The 24896-nt window shown below is 58.5% G+C and overlaps 1 protein-coding gene across 1 annotated transcript; it reads left to right on the top strand.

Annotated features, from left to right (window-relative positions):
* Positions 1–37: 37 nt before the first annotated feature.
* On the top strand, positions 38–24195 carry LOC130143513 (uncharacterized). Its single transcript, XM_056326191.1, has 7 exons — positions 38–368; positions 1443–1560; positions 1951–2074; positions 2478–2606; positions 4669–5451; positions 23609–23813; positions 24029–24195. The coding sequence occupies exons 1-7, from the start codon at positions 38–40 to the stop codon at positions 24193–24195; spliced, it is 1857 nt and encodes a 618-aa protein (XP_056182166.1).
* Positions 24196–24896: the final 701 nt, after the last annotated feature.

The following is a 24896-nucleotide window of genomic DNA, read 5'->3' as shown; positions in this document are numbered from 1 at the left end:
ATTTTACATAGAAATTCAGCCCGCTCTGCCAGTGACGATGTTCCTCCTGCTTGCAGAGGATGTCAAGAACGAGCCGCTGAACCACAGGTGGCTGTCACGAGCCACTTCCTTCCCATGGCACGTGGTGCAGAGCTGTGTGCAAGAGACCATACTCTTGCACTCTTTCCAACTGAGGAACAGGCAGCGCCTCGCCTTCACCTTCAAGGACATTGGCGTTCTGTCCTTCACCGACAACGTCCTGTGCATGCGATTCTATTGCGACTGCGTCACAGGGCTGGAGAGCAAGGCCAGCTGGATTGCGCTGCTCAGCACTGCGAGCTGCTCAGGCTTTGAGGGTGATGCAGTGACTTTGGGAAGCCTCTTGAAGGGTGAGCAACCCGATGGTCGTTGGGCAGCCTGCACGTGGCAGGCCAGTCCGACACCTTTCCACGTGCTCGCCCACGCTGAATTCTCCATTGGAAAAGAAGTTTTATTCTGAGCTTCTGAGTTCTTGCCCTACAGAAAGGCTGGCAGCGTTACTGCGCAGTCTCAGTGTTTGCTGTGCAGCTTCTCCAGAGCAGAGCAAGGGCTCCTGTTCACGGCGGAGGATTTGGAGGAGGGGTTTGGAAAAGTGGCTTCCTTTTGGAGCAGGAGACAGGTCTGCTTCCTTTGGGAGCCAAGAGCAAAGTGCCTTGGAAACCTTCTAGCAGCTCTGTGTCACTTTACAGAGGCTGAGGATGCCCGGTGCAGCTGTCTCCGGTGGAGCGACCAGCACTCGGGGGATGCAGGCTGCTCCTGCCCACGCCTTCCCCAGGTGAGTGCGTTTCCTCTGCAGCCCTCGACTGACCGAGCGGGCGGATTCCCAGCTCCTGATCAGGAGTGCGCCTTGCCGGGGCTTGGCGTTGCACGTTGAGTCTGGGAGGGGGCCTGACCTGAAGGGGCTGGTTTCTGGTTAACTTACGATGAGTTGGGGTTACACGTGTGTTCTCCTGGAGTGGCCGGGCAGCGTCACTGCGTTTCTCATGCCCAGCCTGCCCGTCACTCCCGTCAGAGAGAGCCAGCTGCACACAGGGAGGGCTTTAAGCTACGCCGCCTGGTGTTGGGGGGAGATAGATTGCTAATAAAACCCATGCATGGCTGCATGGCCACGAGGAAGAGGGGTGCCGTGCCTCACACGAGAGTCGTGAGGATTAGTGCTGGGAAGCTGCAGAGGGTAGGGGTCACCCTTCTTCAAGCCCGTGTCATCGTTTCCTGCCCAGGTTTCGCTTTACGGTGGTCAGCAGAGCAGTGGCCAAGGCTTTGTCCGCCTGGGCCAAGAAGGCTGCAGCAAAGTCCAGGCTCAGACAAGGTGTGGGAACAGGTCTCCGCTGCCCAGCTGAGGCCCTGCCCCGCGCTGGGTGACCACAGCTCCGTCAAAAGGCACTCCCCAGGGGGCTGCTCTGCTGAGTTTCCTCCTTTGCCAGGTGCAGAGGCGCATCCTGGCAAGCTGCTGCAGAGACGGAGGAAGCTTTCCCTTGCTGCACTGCCAAGTCAGGGGCCAGGCACAAGACAGAAAGACTTGGGCAAGAAGACTTCTGAGAGGTGAGACCCTGGTGGGAAGGGATGAAAGGGATCCTGCACCCGTGGAGGAGAGACCTCCCCTCCGGACACTCCGGCTGCAGGGACGCGGCAAGGTCCCTGACACGTGCCGCATGGCTCTTATGTGCTTGTTTCCCCTGTTGTGGGCCCCTCCCTGGGGAAGGTGGCGGATGCTGAGTGCACCCCACGTCCCTGTGGTTCCCTCACGCAAGAGCTGAGGTGCAGACCTCCCCCGTCCATCTGAGGGGGCTCAGGAAAGGCTCCCCGCTGCCAGCAGAAATGGCCCCACCTCGCGCGCTGCTTCTGCCAGCCTGGGGAGCTTTGGTGCCAGGCGAAGGTGGGAGAGCAAACTGCCCCGTGCTCATGCCGACTGCTCCCGGTGCCTCTTTGCAGTGCGCTCCCCCCGTGTCCAGGCAGCTCCCCCAGGATGAAGGAGGCAGGCAGGCAGGAGCCGGCTTCTCCAGCCAAACCCACCTCTACACTCCCATCCTCAGACGACTGCCAGAAAGCGCTGCAGGTGCGTGCCTTGCTGTAGCTGCCGTGCTGCTGGGGACTCGGCAGAAGCCTCTTTGTGCAGAGAGCCAGCCTGAAAGGACCCCTGGACGTGCGCTCCTTGTCGGCTGTCTGTCACCTCCTTCAGATCTTCCTTGCCCCCTGGGTTGTCACAAAACACTTTCTCCTGGCCCAGGGGCTATGGGAGATGCCCAAGTCCTTTCTCGGCTGTTCACAGTGCAGGGCTTTGGTCGCAGCTCTGTTTGCCAGGAGCCTAGAATGACCCCAGAGCCCCCGATGTGTTAGGGGCAAAGCCCTGCCAACCGACCAGCTGAGGCAAGGGGCGGCAACACGGGTCAGACCCGAAGGACACCCGTTCCAGGCGCTGAGACTAATCCTGCCTTCTGCTGCCTTGCCGTCCCCTCCAGGAGGTCTGGCAGCTGCCTGCAGAGTGGGAGCAAGTGAGGCCCAAGTGGCAAGAGCAGCTCGAGCAAGCAAAGGCAGAGTGGGCGGCGTGGGGAGCCTGGTCTGCGGGGAAGGACCGACAGCAACCCCAGGTACGGGCAGCGATTGACACCGCTGAGAGCAGCAGCCACCCTCTCCTTCGGGGCACCCAGGGCGGCAGGTCTCCAGAGCGGGGGAGCAGGACAGACACCCAGCTGCAGGGCAGGGGTTTGCCTGCTCATGCTGGTGAGGGAGAGAGTGGCAGCAGGATGCAAGCGACAAAATCGGCCGTGATAAGAGGCACGCAGTGCTGGGTCTCCCGGCTGCCAGGTCCTGCTGCAGGCTGCTTTCAAGAGGTCCTCTGGGAAACAGCACCTGTGGTTGCCGTCTGCTTTGCTGAGAGCGTCTGCTCCTTGGCAGGCCCTCGGCACTGGAGGCACTTGGACTCCCCACCCTCCAGCCCAGCCCAGGAGAGAGGCGGTCGAGGAGAGGTGGAGAAAGGCTCCAACCCCTCTCCCAGCCGAGCAGAAGACAGCAGCAACCTCTAGGCCTGGGGGAAACCTGCATGAGGGAGGAAGTAGGCTTTTCCTCCTCCCCTTAAGCTTTGAGTGTTGTTCTGTAGAAGGAAGAGAGTTGCCTTATTGCCCCAGGATGGGGTAGGGGAGCCCGGAGGCAGCGGTGCCTGAGCCTGGGACAGGGTTCTCCAGCCTGGAGGCCAAAGCTGTTGGTGGGACTCTTCCCTCCAGCCTCCTGCCTGGTCCCTGCAGGGGGCAGGGGACCCGTGCTGGGGCAGCACACACTGCTGTAAAGCCTAAAGGTGTCCCCAGGGGCTGCTCCCAGCTCTGCCTGGGAGCTGCTGCCGTCAGATTCACCCACTAGCAAGCAGTTCCTGGTGCAGGAGTGACAGCTGCGTGGAGGAGAACAGGTCTGGGTGTCTAATACCAAGGTCTCCAACATCAGCTGAGCAGCGTTTGTTTTAATGGTTTGGGTTTTTTTTTCTCCCCAGGAGTTTCCATAGTACCCCAAAGCCATTTTCTGTCAGAAAAGGTGCAGGCACGTGCACGAGACACGGGTGTTTCTCTGTGTTGTAACTGGGAGCAAAGGCGGCTTTTCTTTTCGTTCCAGCTGGAAGGGGAGCACAGAGCGTCAGCCCCAGGGAGGCAGCCCTGCTCCCTCGTCCTGGCTGTGGGTGTGAGCCCGTGCACGCTCCACCTCTGGAGGAAAGGCACTGAAGAAGAGCAGCCTGGGAGGGACCTCCCAGAGCCGGCTGGGGAGAGGGCTGGTCACCCCGCGGCCCATGGCGACTGCCGGGAGCAGCTCGGCGTGGCCAGTGGCCTCTGGGCACGGGCCTGCGGGCCTCCCCTGCGTTGCTGTAGGCGGGCACCGGAGCGTCCCCAGGCCTGGGCGCCCTGTGTGGGAGCCATGCGTGGGGACAAGGCCCCGGGCGGTGGCAGCCGGAGCTGCTGCACGCACACAGGACTGAGCTCTGCAGAGGCTGCTGGCACCGGGGGGATGTGGGAGGTGCGGGCTCGGGCCTGCTGGGGCCTCTGTGAGGGGCAAGCAGGGGCTGCCCCACGCCGGGCACAGCCGGGCACAGCCAGTCCCCGCCAGGCTCCACAGCATCCACAGCCAGGGCTTTGTGATGCAGGCGGCGCAGCGTGCCCAGAGGTCATTGTGATGCGGGTCCCCACGGTGACCCCGCGGGTATTTAAGGAGCCAGAGCCCTGGGGTGCCCACTCCCAGGAGAGCCACTCCCTCAGGAGGCAGCATCTCCCCTGGGTGCCCATGGCCGGTCGTCGGCAGGCGCCGCCGAAGATGCCCACGCATGAGGAGGCAAACGCCCACCCCCAGCCCAACAGCAGGCTGCATCACGAGGTACTGCAGTCAGGCACAGTGTCCAGGGCATGTGTGCAGCAGGGAGATGGCTTGTACTGTCCGTGTCATCCCGCTGACAGCCCCTCCATCCCCTGCCTGTGCTCTTCTTCTCCCCGTGTAAGTGGCCTCCCAGCACAGAGGTGACGCACAGCCCTCCTCTGGCTGTGGACCATAAACCTAACCAACCCGACACGTGGCACTGCATATTCTACCACTAAATCATGTCCCTAAGTGCCTGTGTTTCCCCCAGTACCCAATAACGGATGCTTAGATCTCCTTTTGCCCTTAATGTTTTTACAGGATGTGTCAGGTGTCTTGTCTGAGCAGGACGATTGGGAAGACAAATATGATAAAGAGCTGTGCCAAGAAGAGGAAACCCTCATCTACAGCATCTGGGCCAACCCCTCATTCCTGGATTTCTACCAGGACACCCACGCTGGTCTCCAGGATGGGCCCTGCTGGCTGAGCAGTGTAGGCAGAGGGACATCAGGAGACAAAGCCAGAAACCTGCAGGGAGTGTCCCCTGTCCCAGAGGAACACATGGATGATAAGCCAGCAGCTGCTGCCCTGACCGGAGCTCCTGTGGAAGAGTGGTACTGCGCATCTCTAGCTACCGTAGGAAAAGAGGCGAGGAAGACACCAGCTTCTCCTCTCCTCAGTGAGCAGCCCACAGCTGTGGCAGAGAGCCAGGCTGCTGCCCCACACAGCCCCATAGCCTACAACATGGCTCTGCAGGACACAGACGACTGCAAAATGAGAGAGGTCCTGCACGAGGCATTGCCTGCGATACAGGAGCTCAGTCAGCAGCTGGCAGAACATGGGGACCCGGCACAAAGTGTGGGTGTGGTAATGGCAGCAGCACCACCTGCAGCACCTCAGGACAGTGAGCCTCCCTTGTCTGGGGAGCCTCAGAGAGAGCCCAGCACAGCCACTGAGTCTCCAGCAGCACACAAGGATGAAGTGGCTCCTTCATTGCCTCAACCCCCCGCCCCAGATGATGCTGCCCTACCCCACCTTGAGCCAGCAGGGGACAACAAAAGAGATTACATGGATTCTACCTTGTCTGCAGAGTCTTGGCACCAGGTGAGCCCAGGGTGCATTGCTGGCAGCGACCATCACGAGGTACTGTAGGCACGTATAGTGTCCAGGATGTGTGCAGCTGGGAGATGGCTGGTGCTGTCCATGTCATCCCACTGACATCCCCTCCATCCCCTGCCTGTGCTCTTCTTCTCCCCGCGTAAGTGGCCTCCCAGCACAGAGGTGACGCACAGCCCTCCTCTGGCTGCAGAGACCATAATCCTAACCAACCCGACACATAGCACTGCATATTCTACCACTAATCCATATCCCTAAGCGCCTGTGTTTCCCCCGGCACCCAGTTACAGATGCTTAGGTCTCCTTTTGCCCTTAATGTTTTTATAGGGCGCGCCAAGGTTCTTGTCTGAGGAGGAAAACTGGGAACGTGATGATATAGAGCTGTGCCGAGCGGGAATCATCATCTACAGCATCTGGGTCAACCCGTCATTCCTGGAGTTCTGCCAGGAGCCCCGTGGTGGTTTTCAGGAGAGGCAGCCAGATAACACGTGGCCCTGCTCCGAGCCCAGGGATGAGCCCGAGGATGAGCCAGGTACATCCTTGCGTGTAGCGCTGGCCCGGCAAGGGAAGGCTTAGCCCAGGTGTCCCAGCAATGTGCACCCAGGCCAAAGCAGGACTGCGTGCATGGGGGCTGGCCGTTCCCTGGCCACCACTCCCTGGGGAAAGCTCTCGGTGGCGGGGAGCAGGCAGGATCTTGCCCGGTACCTGCCCAGCCCCCTGCCTACACATCTCTTCCTTCCACAGGCATGGCTGCCCTCCCGCATGCCCCAGCTCGACGGCGACGGCCCTCCCTCTTCCGCAGGGCGCTCAGGGCTCTGCGCAAGGCTTTCTGCTGTACTTGCATCAGGCCACAGCGAGAGCAGCAGCGCCGTGCTGGCAGAAGGGTCCCCAGAGATGGCAGCTGGCCCTGATCCTGTGCGGTACCCAGAGGGTGTGGCACAGGGAGGCACGCGAGGCATGGGTGCATGGACGGCGCCCAACACCTTCAGCTGCCACGAGGACATTGTGCTGCCAGACTCCTCTCCACCCTGGACACTTTCTGAGGTCAATAAAAGCTGAGCACACTCCCCCAGTGGTTGTCTGTGCCTGGTCCATCCTGGGAGAAAGACGTGTGCAGGCAAGTTCTGAGTGGGGAAGTTCTGGCCGCAAGAGGAGACAACTTGGTGGAGTGTGCATGTGTGATGCACTGTGAGCGTGCAAGTACTCTGCTGTATGTAATGTGTACCCTCGAGTAACTTGGTGAGCACTCCCCCGTGCTCCCAGCGCTGTCATAAAGAATGCCCGCCTTCTGAAACTTCACATCAGGTCTGAGAGGGTTTTTCACCGTGACCGCCTTTACGGGATCATTTTCTGGTGACCCAGGTGAGACTCTGCTGTTGAGCGTCGGTGGAGCTGCGGATCGCAGCAATTCCAGCCGGCACTGAGGGACTCTTGGGGAAGACCTCTGATTCCCGGACCAACGACTCCAAAGCAACGTTCCCCCGGTAAGATGTCAGGCATTCCTGGTGGTCTGGGATACCTGCCCCTAAGCAGAGGCAAAAGCCCTGCTGGGTTGGGTTATTGAGGGCTCTCCTGCAAACAATGTGTCTGGTGAAATTTCTGCCTGGCATACTCAAGTATATTAATGGTGTGTGTGTGTGTGTGTGTGTGTCTAGTAGAGTGCGCTCGGAACATCTGAAAATACTTCTATACATGTGTATGATAAAATGTTCAGGACACTAAAAGGAAACGGGCCCTGGTCAGTGTACACGGCCGTGGTATTTTACAGCAGTCTCCCCTGGGATGTGTTTTGGGACACTGGGAAGAATCAAGGGGTAGTTCTGAGGGAAATGTAACTAAAAGCACCCTAGTGCAATAGTGTACTCAGGGGTGGTCTCTGTATAAACTGGGCGACGGGGGAAAATGGCAGTTTGCATTATTGTATGATGTTACCGCTGATGTTGTTTTGAAGGCAGGAAAGGAAAAGGGACAGAGTTTGATACGCTGATCTTTTTCCACTGTAAAGACCCGTTCTGAATGGCAAAACCAGCGTGGTATAAATTTACCTTCCTGAGATCCTTTTCTCTTGGCTTTGGGAAAGGATAAGAAGAGGTTGTTGAAAAGGGTCTGCTCTGCTTGTAGTATCAGACAGAGGTGTTTAAAATTGTAATGACTACAAGAAAGAAGGAGGTTTAGAGACAATGGTTTAGAGTTAATGGTTGAAGCCCAGCAGAGACGGGGAGAGAGTTCTGATGCTGATATTAGTGATGTGAGCAGGGTAAGAGAAAGTGGTGGCAGGCGAGCTGACGAGGCTGGTGGCAGGGAAAGTGGCTGTGAAGAGGGAGAGCGATTTAGTGGGGCAGAAGGTTTTAGCCCAGCCGCAGGGTGGGAGCGGGCCAGACCAGGGGAAGTGATACAGGCTCCCCTGCGCCAGGCTGTGGGAAATGAAGGACCCGTTACGGTGACGGTCCCGTTTTCAAGAACAGAGTTGAAGCATTGCAAAGCAACCGCAGGAAATTACCGAGACGACCCTGAGAAGGCGGCTGGTGTTTTTGAAATAATGATGGTTAAAACACAGGATGATCCAGAGTGTAAGGATATAGCGGCAGTACTGCAGGTTTTATTTGATAGTAGTGAGAAGGAGATGATTTGTCAAGCCGCTAGAATGCATGTGGAAGCTGAGGTTAAAACAGGAACTGTGGAGCATCATTTCCCCTCTGTTGGTCCAAACTGGGACCTGCATGTTAACGGACCCAGGCAGCTTTGGACTCGGTGTCAGAAAGGGATTCTATTTGGCATTCAAAATGCTGTGGCTAAGGCAATAACCATGTCCGAACGGTACGAGGCTAGGCACGATAGCCAAGAGCCCCCCCCAGATCTGCAGAACAGAATGAAGGAGGTAGCCCGCAACTCTACAAGTGCTGACCCTGAATCTTAAGAGGGATGAGATCAATCGGCCCCTCTATTGGTGGGCCAATCCTGGGATGGTATTAGAAGAAAGTTACAGAAGTTACAAGGAAGTGATTGCTCAAGGTAGGGGAAAGCTGTTGGACGTTGCTTGCATTGCAGATCGTCATAGAGAGAGTCGAAAGGGAAGAGTAAATTGTCGCTTGTTGGCGGTATCAGAGTAAAATGGTAGGGTGAGGGGAAGGTCCTGAGGACAGGGCAGAGCCCCCAGAGGGGGGACTCCGGCCCAGCCCTCGGTTGGGTGATAATCAGTGTGCACAGTGCAAAAGGGATGGGCGTTCAGAAGAAGACCGTCTGCTTAAGGATTGGAGCCCCTCTGCCCCCTTGCTCCCAGTAAGCGAGGAATGAGGGGGAGCGGAGGAGTCTCTCCCCAGAGCAGCCTCTGGTTAAAGTGGAGCTGGGAAGTGAAGAAGTTGAGCTTTGGGTAGATCCTGGGGCTACTTCCTCTGTTCAGAAGACTTTAGAGGGGAACTAAGCAGTAAGGATATAAGCATTGCTGGTATGGCAGGGACCCATGAAACTTGGCCATTTTTGAAACCTTTAACAATGAAGCTGGGAAAACAGTGGGTTACTCATCAGTTTTTATACTAGCCAAATTCTCCAGAAGCATTGTTTGGGGAGAGATCTACTCCAAAAAATTGGAAGCAGAAATCTGATTTTAAAACGAGGAAATAGAAATCTGAATTCCAGAAACTGTTTGTGTCGAGAGGCAGCAGCTTTGTTATTAAAGGCTATGCTGCCTTGAAAGGAGAAAGATACGCCCGGAGGTCAGAGATGCTGTGATTCCTATTGTACGAGCCGGAGAGGTTCCTGGAAAATCCAACAGGTCAAAACCTGTAAGGACTGACTTAAAGCCTGGATCATCCCCGCTGAGAATGAAACAGTGTCACCTGAAGCTGGAAGCTAGGAGTGGGTCGGTAGCGATAATTCAGAAATTCTTGAAGTACAGCCTGCTGGTGGGGTGTGTATCGAAATCCAACACCCCTGTGTTGATATGGAGAAATAATGTGAAATGGGGATAATGGACATGGATTGTGATTGTATGTGTCTGCTTAAGGAATGTGGGTATGGTGACTAGTCATGCGTGCGGTGACAACCACAGTTTTGAGGAGACGCCTGCCCCTCTTCCTCTAACAAAGGGGAGACGCCTGCCCCTCTTCCTCTAACAAAGGGGAGACGCCTGCCCCTCTTCCTCTAACAAAGGGGCTATTTAAAAGAGAATAAGAAAAGATGAGAGACATTCAAATGCTATCTAGAGGGAGGGAGTGCTAAGTCTCCTTGCTGGAAAAGATTGGGTGGTCACAATCACCTGAAGAAGATCGGGTGGTCACAAGGACATGAATCACCTGAAGAAGATCGGATGGTCACAAGAACATGAATCACCTACAAACCTGCAAGACCACCACATTCCAGGAAACGGACTGATAAGCTAATTAACATACGAAGCGGGGTTTAGGTAACGAATATGTATAGGCGTTAATTGAATATTCATTTGTTCATTGTATAAATGTGAGATGGTTCGTCACTTCGGGTATGCACGCTTGTGGAGGAGCGATCCCCCGTGCATCTGCGTGCAATAAACATACCTACTTTATAACTTTCGAGTTATAGAGTCTAATTCCGCACGTCAGTGTTGCCAGTGAAAAAGACCAAGGGTCAAGATTGCCGATCGGTGCAGGATTTAAGAGCAACAAATCACATACCTCAAGGTATTTATCCTGCAGTAGCACATCCATACAGATATGAAACCACCCTTACAGGGGAACAGGGATCGTGTACAGGTTTTGATGTGAAGGATGCCTTTTTCTGTGTTCCCCGGGGCACTGTCAGTCAGAAGCCTTTTGCTTTTGAATGCGCAAACCCAGAAACGGGAAGGAAAATGCAATACACTTAGGCGGTTGTACCACAAAGCTTTCAAAATATCCCGACAATCTTTGGGAATCAGTTGGCAAAGCAGTTTGACATTTGGAGAACAGAAAATGATCAGGGAAGAGTTCTGCGATCATAGGATGATATTCTGGTTGCGGCAGGGACTTGGGAGCTATGTCTTTCCCTGACGATAAGCCTTCTAAATGTCTTGGGAATTAGTGGATATGGAATTATCGAGGAGTCACTTCCACGTTTGGGGTTTGAAGTGCTGGAAGGCCAGAGACAGTTGGGATCCCAACAGAAGGAGGCTATTCGCTGCCTCGCGGAGCCTCAGACTCTCAAGGAACTACGAGGATTTCTCGGGGTGGTCGGATGGTGTCGGCTTTGGGGAGGCAATTGTGTTTTATTTGTGAAAGCTCAGTACGAGCTACTGAAAACCTCCTGCCATGGGTCTATCGGCGGGACAGAGGAGGGTAAAGCCACTTTCAAGCATCTGAAAAAAAGTGAGCTCTGGTGGAGGCCCCCACGTGGGGATTACCTGATGTGACAAAGACCTGTGCACTTCTTAAGCGTGAGGGAAAAGGTATTGCCTTTGGAGTTCTGGCACATTGTTTAGGGCCTCAGGGGCGGGCTGTATCTTGCTCCTGCAAAGAGCTGGATGAGGTGAGCTCAGGATGGCCTGGATGCCCTAAAGCAGGAGCAGCACCTGTGCTACTGATGCAGGAGGCCCCTAAGTTCCCCATGGGGCAGGAGGTGACCATCCATGTACCACCCGTGGTCGTCACGGCACTAGAAGAAAAAGGAGGACATTGGTTGGCCCCTAGCATAATGTTAAACTAACAAGTGTCATGTGGGGAGGGGGTCCTCCCATTTTGGGGTGGGGGGTCTGTTTCTGGGGCTCCGTTTCCTTGACAGTGCAGATCTGAGGGCTGCCCTGCTGCTAAGGACTTCCATCGAGGGGGAGCTTCTGCGTGACAACTGAGAATGACCTGCTGGAGGGTCCCCTTGGGGGGATCCTGATGTCCCAGGAGTGCTCTGTGGAGGGTCCTTCTGCTTCCAAAATGTCCCCAATGTCACTAGGGTGTCCCTGGGGGGGTCCTAATGTCCCCGGGAGTGTCCCTGGTGTCCCAGGGATGTCTCCAGAGATGTCCTAGTGTTCTCAGGTGGCCCTATAGGCATTCGGGTGTCCCAGTGTGTCCTGTGGGGGTCCTGGTGTCCCAGGGGGAGTTCCTAATGCCCCTGCAGTTTCCCTGGATGCAGGTCGTGTGTTTCCAGGGGGGTCCTGAATGTCGCTGGGGTGGTCCTGGTATCCCCAGGCCATTCTAGATGTCCCAGTGGTGTGTCAGTGGGTCCTTGTGTATCACAATGTGTCCCTGGTGGGGGTCATTAATGTCACAGCGGTGTCCCTGGAGGCATCCTGATGTCCCCAGTCCATTCTAGATGTCCCAGTGGTGTCTGTCAGGGGGTGCATGTGACCTAATATGTCCTTCTGGGAGTCCTTAACGCTCTAGTGGTTAAGGTTCTAGGGATGTCCCTGATGTCCTAATGGTGTCTTGGGCGGGGTGGTGGTGGTGGTGTCCTGGTGTCCCAGTGTGTCCCTGGGGCGTTGTGGGGTGTCCCTGGGGGTGGTCCTGGTGTCCCCAGGGAGGTGAGTGGGTAGGCTGTTATGTCCCGGGGCGGGGTTCCTGGGGAATTCCTAATGTCACGGGGGTGTCCCTGGAGGGGTCCTGATGTCCTAAAGGCTATTCTAATGATGTCCCAGTGGTGTCTCCCAGGATGTCCTTGTGTTGCAAGGTGTCCCTGTGGGGGTCCTTAATGTCCTTGTGGTGTCACTGGGGCAGTCGTGGTGTCCCTGATGTCCCAGGGATGTCCCCAGGTTTGTCCTTGTGTTCCCAGTATGTCCCTTGTGCGTTTCTGGTCCTGTGGGGGTCCTGGTGTCCTGGGAGGAGTCCTTAATGCCCCTACATTGTCCCTGGGGTAGGGCTGTGTTAAAGGGGGGTCCTTAATGTCCCAGTGCTGTCCCTGGAGGGGTCCTGGTGTCCCCGGGGAAGGTGAGGGGGTGGTCCCTGATGTCCCAGGGGGCATCCCTGGGAAATTCCTAATGTCACAGTGGTGTCCCTGGAGGGGTCCAGATATTACCAGGCCATTCTATATATCACCGTGGTGTCTCCCCGTGTGTTCTTGTGTCCCAGTGTGTCTCGGTGGGTGTCTTTAATGTCCCAGTGACATCCCTTTGGGAGTCCTGGTGTCCCCCCGGAAGTCCCTAACATCATAATATTGTCCCTGCCTGTGTGCTGGTGTCCCCAGTGTGTCCCTGGAGAGTTCCTGTTTCCCTGGGGATGTCCTCAGTGAGCACAGCCTCTCCTGCCTGATCTCTGCCTGCCCTCACCCTCGCTGCACTCTGCGACCGAGACCTGCAGCCGCTGAAAAGCTCACCCTCACCCAGCCCGACGGCCAGGGCCGAGAAAGGTGAAGCGCTGCTGCTCCTCCCGCGGAGGATTCACAGCGGGCCTCTCTCAGGGAGTCCCTCAGCAGCTCTCCTGCTCTTGCTTCGTGGTCAACCAGGGGCGAAAGCGTGCCCAGATCTAGTCTGAGAAAGCTTTTGGCACATGATAGATTTTGCTCTTCCCTGTGGTCAGCCTTTGCGTCGTTTTCCTGGGCAGGGGGTCCTGGTCACAGGACTCGGGACCTTTGCTACGGTCCAAGAGCGATTCCAAGGTGAGGAAGAGGTGTACGCGGTTTGAAGACCCGTCTCCCAGCTGGACATTGGTGAGTTAACTCTGCGGGAGCTCGCGTTCCTCACAGAGGTTATCCCTGGTGAGAAGGCAACGGACACCATCCACTTTCCCGCGCCCTGTTTGGGACTGGGGTGCATGCTCTCTGCCCTTCAGAAAGGGCACAGAGAAGCTGGGATTTCAGAATTTCTCTGGAGAGAATTCCCTCCAAAGTTAGGCAGACAGCTTGAGCTCCTCCCAAAATAACCACTCCCCAAGAGCCGTTTCCATGAACGACCTTTTCTCTGGCATTCCGTTTCTAATTTTACATAGAAATTCAGCCCGCTCTGCCAGTGACGATGTTCCTCCTGCTTGCAGAGGATGTCAAGAACGAGCCGCTGAACCACAGGTGGCTGTCACGAGCCACTTCCTTCCCATGGCACGTGGTGCAGAGCTGTGTGCAAGAGACCATACTCTTGCACTCTTTCCAACTGAGGAACAGGCAGCGCCTCGCCTTCACCTTCAAGGACATTGGCGTTCTGTCCTTCACCGACAACGTCCTGTGCATGCGATTCTATTGCGACTGCGTCACAGGGCTGGAGAGCAAGGCCAGCTGGATTGCGCTGCTCAGCACTGCGAGCTGCTCAGGCTTTGAGGGTGATGCAGTGACTTTGGGAAGCCTCTTGAAGGGTGAGCAACCCGATGGTCGTTGGGCAGCCTGCACGTGGCAGGCCAGTCCGACACCTTTCCACGTGCTCGCCCACGCTGAATTCTCCATTGGAAAAGAAGTTTTATTCTGAGCTTCTGAGTTCTTGCCCTACAGAAAGGCTGGCAGCGTTACTGCGCAGTCTCAGTGTTTGCTGTGCAGCTTCTCCAGAGCAGAGCAAGGGCTCCTGTTCACGGCGGAGGATTTGGAGGAGGGGTTTGGAAAAGTGGCTTCCTTTTGGAGCAGGAGACAGGTCTGCTTCCTTTGGGAGCCAAGAGCAAAGTGCCTTGGAAACCTTCTAGCAGCTCTGTGTCACTTTACAGAGGCTGAGGATGCCCGGTGCAGCTGTCTCCGGTGGAGCGACCAGCACTCGGGGGATGCAGGCTGCTCCTGCCCACGCCTTCCCCAGGTGAGTGCGTTTCCTCTGCAGCCCTCGACTGACCGAGCGGGCGGATTCCCAGCTCCTGATCAGGAGTGCGCCTTGCCGGGGCTCGGCGTTGCACGTTGAGTCTGGGAGGGGGCCTGACCTGAAGGGGCTGGTTTCTGGTTAACTTACGATGAGTTGGGGTTACACGTGTGTTCTCCTGGAGTGGCCGGGCAGCGTCACTGCGTTTCTCATGCCCAGCCTGCCCGTCACTCCCGTCAGAGAGAGCCAGCTGCACACAGGGAGGGCTTTAAGCTACGCCGCCTGGTGTTGGGGGGAGATAGATTGCTAATAAAACCCATGCATGGCTGCATGGCCACGAGGAAGAGGGGTGCCGTGCCTCACACGAGAGTCGTGAGGATTAGTGCTGGGAAGCTGCAGAGGGTAGGGGTCACCCTTCTTCAAGCCCGTGTCATCATTTACTGCCCAGGTTTCGCTTTACGGTGGTCAGCAGAGCAGTGGCCAAGGCTTTGTCCGCCTGGGCCAAGAAGGCTGCAGCAAAGTCCAGGCTCAGACAAGGTGTGGGAACAGGTCTCCGCTGCCCAGCTGAGGCCCTGCCCCGCGCTGGGTGACCACAGCTCCGTCAAAAGGCACTCCCCAGGGGGCTGCTCTGCTGAGTTTCCTCCTTTGCCAGGTGCAGAGGCGCATCCTGGCAAGCTGCTGCAGAGACGGAGGAAGCTTTCCCTTGCTGCACTGCCAAGTCAGGGGCCAGGCACAAGAGAGAAAGACTTGGGCAAGAAGACTTCTGAGAGGTGAGACCCTGGTGGGAAGGGATGAAAGGGATCCTGCACCCGTGGAGGAGAGACCTCCCCTCCGGACACTCCGGCTGCAGGGACGCGGCAAGGTCCCTGACACGTGCCGCATGGCTCTTATGTGCTTGTTTCCCCTGTTGTGGGCCCCTCCCTGGGGAAGGTGGCGGATGCTGAGTGCACCCCACGTCCCTGTGGTTCCCTCACGCAAGAGCTGAGGTGCAGACCTCCCCCGTCCATCTGAGGGGGCTCAGGAAAGGCTCCCCGCTGCCAGCAGAAATGGCCCCACCTCGCGCGCTGCTTCTGCCAGCCTGGGGAGCTTTGGTGCCAGGCGAAAGTGGGAGAGCAAACTGCCCCGTGCTCATGCCGACTGCTCCCGGTGCCTCTTTGCAGTGCGCTCCCCCCACGTCCAGGCAGCTCCCCCAGGATGAAGGAGGCAGGCAGGCAGGAGCCGGCTTCTCCAGCCAAACCCACCTCTACACTCCCATCCTCAGACGACTGCCAGAAAGCGCTGCAGGTGCGTGCCTTGCTGTAGCTGCCGTGCTGCTGGGGACTCGGCAGAAGCCTCTTTGTGCAGAGAGCCAGCCTGAAAGGAGCCCTGGACGTGCGCTCCTTGTCGGCTGTCTGTCACCTCCTTCAGATCTTCCTTGCCCCCTGGGTTGTCACAAAACACTTTCTCCTGGCCCAGGGGCTATGGGAGATGCCCAAGTCCTTTCTCGGCTGTTCACAGTGCAGGGCTTTGGTCGCAGCTGTGTTTGCCAGGAGCCTAGAATGACCCCCGAGCCCCCGATGTGTTAGGGGCAAAGCCCTGCCAACCGACCAGCTGAGGCAAGGGGCGGCAACACGGGTCAGACCCGAAGGACACCCGTTCCAGGCGCTGAGACTAATCCTGCCTTCTGCTGCCTTGCCGTCCCCTCCAGGAGGTCTGGCAGCTGCCTGCAGAGTGGGAGCAAGTGAGGCCCAAGTGGCAAGAGCAGCTCGAGCAAGCAAAGGCAGAGTGGGCGGCGTGGGGAGCCTGGTCTGCGGGGAAGGACCGACAGCAACCCCAGGTACGGGCAGCGATTGACACCGCTGAGAGCAGCAGCCACCCTCTCCTTCGGGGCACCCAGGGCGGCAGGTCTCCAGAGCGGGGGAGCAGGACAGACACCCAGCTGCAGGGCAGGGGTTTGCCTGCTCATGCTGGTGAGGGAGAGAGTGGCAGCAGGATGCAAGCGACAAAATCGGCCGTGATAAGAGGCACGCAGTGCTGGGTCTCCCGGCTGCCAGGTCCTGCTGCAGGCTGCTTTCAAGAGGTCCTCTGGGAAACAGCACCTGTGGATGCCGTCTGCTTTGCTGAGAGCGTCTGCTCCTTGGCAGGCCCTCGGCACTGGAGGCACTTGGACTCCCCACCCTCCAGCCCAGCCCAGGAGAGAGGCGGTCGAGGAGAGGTGGAGAAAGGCTCCAACCCCTCTCCCAGCCGAGCAGAAGACAGCAGCAACCTCTAGGCCTGGGGGAAACCTGCATGAGGGAGGAAGTAGGCTTTTCCTCCTCCCCTTAAGCTTTGAGTGTTGTTCTGTAGAAGGAAGAGAGTTGCCTCATTGCCCCAGGATGGGGTAGGGGAGCCCGGAGGCAGCGGTGCCTGAGCCTGGGACAGGGTTCTCCAGCCTGGAGGCCAAAGCTGTTGGTGGGACTCTTCCCTCCAGCCTCCTGCCTGGTCCCTGCAGGGGGCAGGGGACCCGTGCTGGGGCAGCAAACACTGCTGTAAAGCCTAAAGGTGTCCCCAGGGGCTGCTCCCAGCTCTGCCTGGGAGCTGCTGCCGACAGATTCACCCACTAGCAAGCAGTTCCTGGTGCAGGAGTGACAGCTGCGTGGAGGAGAACAGGTCTGGGTGTCTAATACCAAGGTCTCCAACATCAGCTGAGCAGCGTTTATTTTAATGGTTTGGGTTTTTTTTTCTCCCCAGGAGTTTCCATAGTACCCCAAAGCCATTTTCTGTCAGAAAAGGTGCAGGCACGTGCACGAGACACGGGTGTTTCTCTGTGTTGTAACTGGGAGCAAAGGCGGCTTTTCTTTTCGTTCCAGCTGGAAGGGGAGCACAGAGCGTCAGCCCCAGGGAGGCAGCCCTGCTCCCTCGTCCTGGCTGTGGGTGTGAGCCCGTGCACGCTCCACCTCTGGAGGAAAGGCACTGAAGAAGAGCAGCCTGGGAGGGACGTCCCAGAGCCGGCTGGGGAGAGGGCTGGTCACCCCGCGGCCCATGGCGACTGCCGGGAGCAGCTCGGCGTGGCCAGTGGCCTCTGGGCACGGGCCTGCGGGCCTCCCCTGCGTTCTGTAGGCGGGCACCGGAGCGTCCCCAGGCCTGGGCGCCCTGTGTGGGAGCCATGCGTGGGGACAAGGCCCCGGGCGGTGGCAGCCGGAGCTGCTGCACGCACACAGGACTGAGCTCTGCAGAGGCTGCTGGCACCGGGGGGATGTGGGAGGTGCGGGCTCGGGCCTGCTGGGGCCTCTGTGAGGGGCAAGCAGGGGCTGCCCCACGCCGGGCACAGCCGGGCACAGCCAGTCCCCGCCAGGCTCCACAGCATCCACAGCCAGGGCTTTGTGATGCAGGCGGCGCAGCGTGCCCAGAGGTCATTGTGATGCGGGTCCCCACGGTGACCCCGCGGGTATTTAAGGAGCCAGAGCCCTGGGGTGCCCACTCCCAGGAGAGCCACTCCCTCAGGAGGCAGCATCTCCCCTGGGTGACCATGGCCGGTCGTCGGCAGGCGCCGCCGAAGATGCCCACGCATGAGGAGGCAAACGCCCCCCCCCAGCCCAACAGCAGGCTGCCGGGCCTGCAGAACCGGCGCCAGGTGAGGGACGGGGCAGGAGGGGGAGGCCGGTGGTGGGACGGGGCCACGCGGAGCTGCCTTAGTGCCAGGGCCGGGCTTGCCGCCACTGTGGGGGCCGCTGTGCCAAGGCAGCCGCCTCCAGTCCTTGACTTCTCCTCCTCCTGCCCGCAGATGGGCCACAGGCGGCCGCTGGCAGCGCCGCAGGACAGCCAGGGACAGGCTTCGTCCCCCCATGGGAACAGGCTGCGACGGCTCCCCTGCCCACAGAGCTCGCAGGCCGCTGGGAGCCGACGCGCACAGGTAGGGAGCCCGAGGGAGCCCGGGACAAACGTCTTCCCGAGTCCAGGCGCTGCCGACAGGCAGGCGGGAGCTGCAGGAGGGGACGGGAGGGCCCGGTCACCTAGCAAGCTGAGCCCCCCAAGCCGTGCCTGCAGGCTGCCCGGGCATGCTGGGGATGCTCCCAGGAGTCACTGTGGGCCATGGCCGGAGCAGTGCGCTCCCCAGCCAGCTCTGGGAGCCGAGCGGCAACTCCCTGTGGGGCCGAGTGCTGCCCTGGGGGCTGGCAGGGGAGCCGGCACAGGGGCTCTTCCAGCTGGGACACGGGGGCACGGGCGAAGGGCCACAGTCACGCAGCCTCTCTCCTCGCCTTCTCTTGCAGACGGACAGCCCGGCGTGCAGGGTGGCAATGCCCTCCATCAGGGTGAGGCGGGAGGAGACAGCCCGTCTGCCAGCAAGGCAGGCAGCAGCACCACAGAAGGTGCACGCAGCTCGGGCACCAGGAGCTGCCAGCACTTGCTGCAAGCTCCCGCCTCTGCCAGCAGCAGCCTCTGCAGCTTCTGCCCAGGGCAGGGGAAAGGCCAGCAGCACTGCAACCAGCAGACAGCGACAGCTTGTCCCATCTACTCGGGGCATCCCTGGTGAGCAGGGGAAAGCCACCAGTGCGCAGAGCAGGAGGCATGCCCCACACAGCCCTGCAGCCAATGCCGCAGCTGGGAAGGAGAAAAAGAGGTGCCTTTTGAGGAAGGACCCGGACAAGGTTTGCACTGGGAGCCACCGACCCAGCCAGCAGACAGCGGCACAGTGGCATCGGGAACACAGGCTGGGTGCGGCGAAGATGGCAAGAACAGAGGAGGTCCGGGCGGCCCAGAGTGGCAAGGCCTCTGCAGGTCAGCACGTGCGTGACGCACGTAAAAGCACCGGTGCTGCTGGCAGGGTTTCTGTGCCAGTTTCCCTGGGCAGGCGGGATGTGGCTTCAGGGCAGCAGGGACAAGTGGAAGAGCGCCACCCCAAAACACAGCTGTCTCTCATAAAGACCAAGTGCAAAGGCAAGTCGCTGCGGGAGCACCAAGAGGCTCTTAAGGAGCATGTGGCCATGCCGTCAGTGAAGACGGAGGATCAGATGGCCACCATCACCACAGCCAGCAGACACCAACAGCTTGACTCATCTACTCGGGGCATCCCTGGTGAGCAGGGGAAAGCCCCCAGTGGGCAGAGCAGGAGCCATGCCCCACGCAGCCCTGCAGCCAATGCCACAGCTGTCTCCCAGCCCACCCGCACCCGCTGCCTCCAGAACCAGCTGCAGCAGGAGATGGCACTGTCCACCCAACCCATCCTGCAGCGGTTCAAGCGCGAGCTGCCTGCCTCCCCCTGCACGGCCCAGCCCGAGGGCTCTCCTGGCCACCAGGGCCATCAGGGGACGCAGAGCTCCTGCTCCTCTGGCAGAAACAGGCCCCACACCTTGGCGGCCCTGCAGGAAAGACCAACAGAAAGCCACAGTGCTGGGCCACAAGCCACGTGCCAGGCTGTGAGAGGTGCTCAGCTCCGGGTGATGGAGCGGGAGGACTTGATGCTGCCTGGCAGCGCATACAGCCATCTCCTGCAGCAGAGCAGACGCCTGCAGCGTCTTCTGAAAGACCTGGAGAGGCAACAGAGTGCCCTTGAGATGGAGAGCCGCCTCCTGGGAAAGGACGGTTCTCCAAGAGCGTGCAAGGAGGCAGGGAGACTGCAGCAGAAGAATGCTCAACTAGCTGCCCTCACCTTGCGGCTGGGAGAGCGAGCCAGGCAGCTGCAGGTGACCATCCATCGCCTGGTCAATGCTCGCGGGCCACTGCCCATCCAGCGCTCCGCTGAGCAACTGTGCCCGCCATTGCTTCCTCAGCCCAGGGGTGGAGAAATGGGAGAGCCCAGCAGAGCTCTGCTGGCACGGGACAAGCGGCACGACTTGGCACAGAAGGCAGCTGAGGGGCTGGAGGCCCGAGCAGCCGCAGATGAAGAGGGATCCTCTGATGTGAGCACCCCTGGGCAAGCTTGTGAGGAGTTGCAGGTGCAGCTCGCCAAGGTGACAAATGAAAACACCCACCTGGCTGAAGAAAACGCTCGCCTGCGTGGGCAGATGGCTTTGACAGAACAGGTTCAGGCTGAAAATGCCAACCTGAAAGGGCAGCTAGCGCGACTGGCAGAGGAGCGAGACTCTGCCATCCAAGCAACCATCTGTCTTTTTACCCAACTGGAAGCGGCCAAGCGCGAGCTGACAGCCATGAGGGACAGGGCAGAAAGGAGTCAACAGCTGGAGAGGGAACATGAGGAGACAAAGCTGGCCCACAGGGAGCACAGAGAACCCCTGCGAGCGTTTCCAGCCCCGCTGAAGGAACTGAGTGATCGGTTTGAGAAGCTAAAGAAATGCTGCCAGCAGCTGTTTCAGGAACTGGAATGGCTGGGAGGAGAAAGATCCAACAGCACCGTTTCCGAGCCGCAGCAGGCTAACCTGGGAGCAGACAAGGAGTCCGTCCTGCTGGAGGCTATGAGAAAACAACCGGCAGAGCTTCGAGCATTCATCGCTCGTTACAGCTATGATCCTTTCGACGGTCCCAACGAGCGGCCTGAGCTGGAGCTTCCGCTAGTTGCTGGACAATACGTTTACATCTTTGGAGACGCGGATGGAGACGGTTGGTACGTGGGAGAGCTGACCGACGGCACAAGGGGATTGATCCCCTCTAATCTCGTTGAGGAAGTTCCAGGTGACGGGCGACCTGATGACACCACAGTCTCCCCAGAGACAAGTGATTGGTGGCAGGGCATAGATGACGTCTGTCCTGTCTTCTCATAGAGCTTCTCATTAAACCTCTTTTAATGACCTCTCTGTGTAATCTCACTCCCTGTCCTGTTTGTCTGAGAGCTGAAGGGACTCTGTGCCTGCTATGGGGGACGTGGCGGGGGTGGACTGAGTGCCAGCTACTGGAGTCAAGGCGAGGCCGTAGGCAGCTCTGGCTTGTGGTGCCAGCTACTGGTGTGCGTCCCAGTGCAGCCAGTGGAGTGAGGGGGGGTCCGAGTGCAGCTACTGGAGCCAGTGGGGATCTCAGCCATCAGGCACTAGGGGTGCGTCCTGAGAAACCACAGGGTATTTGCACTACAGTAGCATGTGCAGTAAAGAAAACTGGTCTTGCAGTTTGATCCAACGCTGCATCTGCAAACAAAACGAGGCGGAGGCATGAGGAACATGGATGGAAACCTCACCTGCCACACCAAAGTTACGCCACGGAAACTCTTCCCTTTTTGTCACCTGCCTCGGGTTTGGTAAATCTTTTGCCGAGTCTGAAGCAAAGGCCCATTGCCTCTTCTTCCTGTTTCTAACGGCTAACGTCTGGGTTTCACAGGCTGCTTTGTTGTGCGGCACCGCTTACACCCCAGAGTTGCCTTCATAAATGCATCCTTGTACTAGGAAAGGAAAATCGCCTGTCATGCCAGTCATACCACTGTACTACCCTACCCGCAGGGCAACAGACCGCCCTGCTTGTAAGAGGATTTAATACAGGAAATAATCCTCAAGTATCTGGGTGTTTTAACAGTTTAATCACGTCCTTGCAGTCTGACTGCTGACACAATCTAACAAGAAAAAATATTAAGGGGGCTAAATCTGTGTTTCAAAAAAAGTGGGGTTTCTCTTTCCCTTCCTGAGAAAACTTGCTCCCTCTACGTTTCTGCCCTGTCATTTCATCTAGCAGCTTCGAAGAAGGGTCTCCCGGCCAGCTATTTTGATGTCATGGCGAGCTCTGAGATGTTTGAGTTTGTTCCTTTCACGCCCCCAGAACTTGGAGTCCTGTGGCTACAACAGCATCTCTGCTGCTGTACAAAAGCAGGGCCCTTGCCAGGTCCTCACGATAACGCACTTGATTGGCAAGGTGAACACGTTATTTTACACAGCTTCAGAAATCTCACTGCATTGTTGCCTGCGAAAAGCCACTTTCCTTTTGGCATTTGAGACACCTTTGAACACTGACCATAGAGCCCTGTGGCAACCTCTAGGCCTGGGGGAAACCTGCATTAGGGAGGAAATGCCTTAAGAGGAAACTCCCCTTAAGCTTTGAGTGTTGTTCTGTAGAAGGAAGAGAGTTGCCTTATTGCCCCAGGATGGGGTAGGGGAGCCCGGAGGCAGCGGTGCCTGAGCCTGGGACAGGGTTCTCCAGCCTGGAGGCCAAAGCTGTTGGTGGGACTCTTCCCTCCGGCCTCCTGCCTGGTCCCTGCAGGGGGCAGGGGACCCGTGCTGGGGCAGCAAACACTGCTGTAAAGCCTAAAGGTGTCCCCAGGGGCTGCTCCCAGCTCTGCCTGGGAGCTGCTGCCGTCAGATTCACCCACTAGCAAGCAGTTCCTGGTGCAGGAGTGACAGCTGCGTGGAGGAGAACAGGTCTGGGTGTCTAATACCAAGGTCTCCAACATCAGCTGAGCAGCGTTTGTTTTAATGGTTTGGGTTTTTTTTTCTCCCCAGGAGTTTCCATAGTACCCCAAAGCCATTTTCTGTCAGAAAAGGTGCAGGCACGTGCACGAGACACGGGTGTTTCTCTGTGTTGTAACTGGGAGCAAAGGCGGCTTTTCTTTTCGTTCCAGCTGGAAGGGGAGCACAGAGTGTCAGCCCCAGGGAGGCAGCCCTGCTCCCTCGTCCTGGCTGTGGGTGTGAGCCCGTGCACGCTCCACCTCTGGAGGAAAGGCACTGAAGAAGAGCAGCCTGGGAGGGACCTCCCAGAGCCGGCTGGGGAGAGGGCTGGTCACCCCGCGGCCCATGGCGACTGCCGGGAGCAGCTCGGCGTGGCCAGTGGCCTCTGGGCACGGGCCTGCGGGCCTCCCCTGCGTTGCTGTAGGCGGGCACCGGAGCGTCCCCAGGCCTGGGCGCCCTGTGTGGGAGCCATGCGTGGGGACAAGGCCCCGGGCGGTGGCAGCCAGAGCTGCTGCACGCACACAGGACTGAGCTCTGCAGAGGCTGCTGGCACCGGGGGGATGTGGGAGGTGCGGGCTCGGGCCTGCTGGGGCCTCTGTGAGGGGCAAGCAGGGGCTGCCCCACGCCGGGCACAGCCGGGCACAGCCAGTCCCCGCCAGGCTCCACAGCATCCACAGCCAGGGCTTTGTGATGCAGGCGGCGCAGCGTGCCCAGAGGTCATTGTGATGCGGGTCCCCACGGTGACCCCGCGGGTATTTAAGGAGCCAGAGCCCTGGGGTGCCCACTCCCAGGAGAGCCACTCCCTCAGGAGGCAGCATCTCCCCTGGGTGACCATGGCCGGTCGTCGGCAGGCGCCGCCGAAGATGCCCACGCATGAGGAGGCAAACGCCCCCCCCCAGCCCAACAGCAGGCTGCATCACGAGGTACTGCAGTCAGGCACAGTGTCCAGGGCATGTGTGCAGCAGGGAGATGGCTTGTACTGTCCGTGTCATCCCGCTGACAGCCCCTCCATCCCCTGCCTGTGCTCTTCTTCTCCCCGTGTAAGTGGCCTCCCAGCACAGAGGTGACGCACAGCCCTCCTCTGGCTGCAGAGACCATAATCCTAACCAACCCGACACATAGCACTGCATATTCTACCACTAATCCATATCCCTAAGCGCCTGTGTTTCCCCCGGCACCCAGTTACAGATGCTTAGGTCTCCTTTTGCCCTTAATGTTTTTATAGGGCGCGCCAAGGTTCTTGTCTGAGGAGGAAAACTGGGAACATGATGATATAGAGCTGTGCCGAGCGGGAATCATCATCTACAGCATCTGGGTCAACCCGTCATTCCTGGAGTTCTGCCAGGAGCCCCGTGGTGGTTTTCAGGAGAGGCAGCCAGATAACACGTGGCCCTGCTCCGAGCCCAGGGATGAGCCCGAGGATGAGCCAGGTACATCCTTGCGTGTAGCGCTGGCCCGGCAAGGGAAGGCTTAGCCCAGCCGTCCCGGCAATGTGCACCCAGGCCAAAGCAGAAGGACTGCGTGCATGGGGGCTGGCCGTTCCCTGGCCACCACTCCCTGGGGAAAGCTCTCGGTGGCGGGGAGCAGGCAGGATCTTGCCCGGTACCTGCCCAGCCCCCTGCCTACACATCTCTTCCTTCCACAGGCATGGCTGCCCTCCCGCATGCCCCAGCTCGACGGCGACGGCCCTCCCTCTTCCGCAGGGCGCTCAGGGCTCTGCGCAAGGCTTTCTGCCCTACTTGCATCAGGCCACAGCGAGAGCAGCAGCGCCGTGCTGGCAGAAGGGTCCCCAGAGATGGCAGCTGGCCCTGATCCTGTGCGGTACCCAGAGGGTGTGGCACAGGGAGGCACGCGAGGCATGGGTGCATGGACGGCGCCCAACACCTTCAGCTGCCATGAGGACATTGTGCTGCCAGACTCCTCTCCACCCTGGGCACTTTCTGAGGTCAATAAAAGCTGAGCACACTCCCCCAGTGGTTGTCTGTGCCTGGTCCATCCTGGGAGAAAGACGTGTGCAGGCAAGTTCTGAGTGGGGAAGTTCTGGCCGCAAGAGGAGACAACTTGGTGGAGTGTGCATGTGTGATGCACTGTGAGCGTGCAAGTACTCTGCTGTATGTAATGTGTACCCTCGAGTAACTTGGTGAGCACTCCCCCGTGCTCCCAGCGCTGTCATAAAGAATGCCCGCCTTCTGAAACTTCACATCAGGTCTGAGAGGGTTTTTCACCGTGACCGCCTTTACGGGATCATTTTCTGGTGACCCAGGTGAGACTCTGCTGTTGAGCGTCGGTGGAGCTGCGGATCGCAGCAATTCCAGCCGGCACTGAGGGACTCTTGGGGAAGACCTCTGATTCCCGGACCAACGACTCCAAAGCAACGTTCCCCCGGTAAGATGTCAGGCATTCCTGGTGGTCTGGGATACCTGCCCCTAAGCAGAGGCAAAAGCCCTGCTGGGTTGGGTTATTGAGGGCTCTCCTGCAAACAATGTGTCTGGTGAAATTTCTGCCTGGCATAC

This window comes from Falco biarmicus, unplaced genomic scaffold (assembly GCF_023638135.1).
Source record: "Falco biarmicus isolate bFalBia1 unplaced genomic scaffold, bFalBia1.pri scaffold_36, whole genome shotgun sequence".
Lineage (NCBI taxonomy): Eukaryota > Metazoa > Chordata > Aves > Falconiformes > Falconidae > Falco > Falco biarmicus.
The sequence above is the reverse complement of the archived record's forward strand: the minus strand, read 5'-3'. Positions and strand labels throughout refer to the sequence as shown.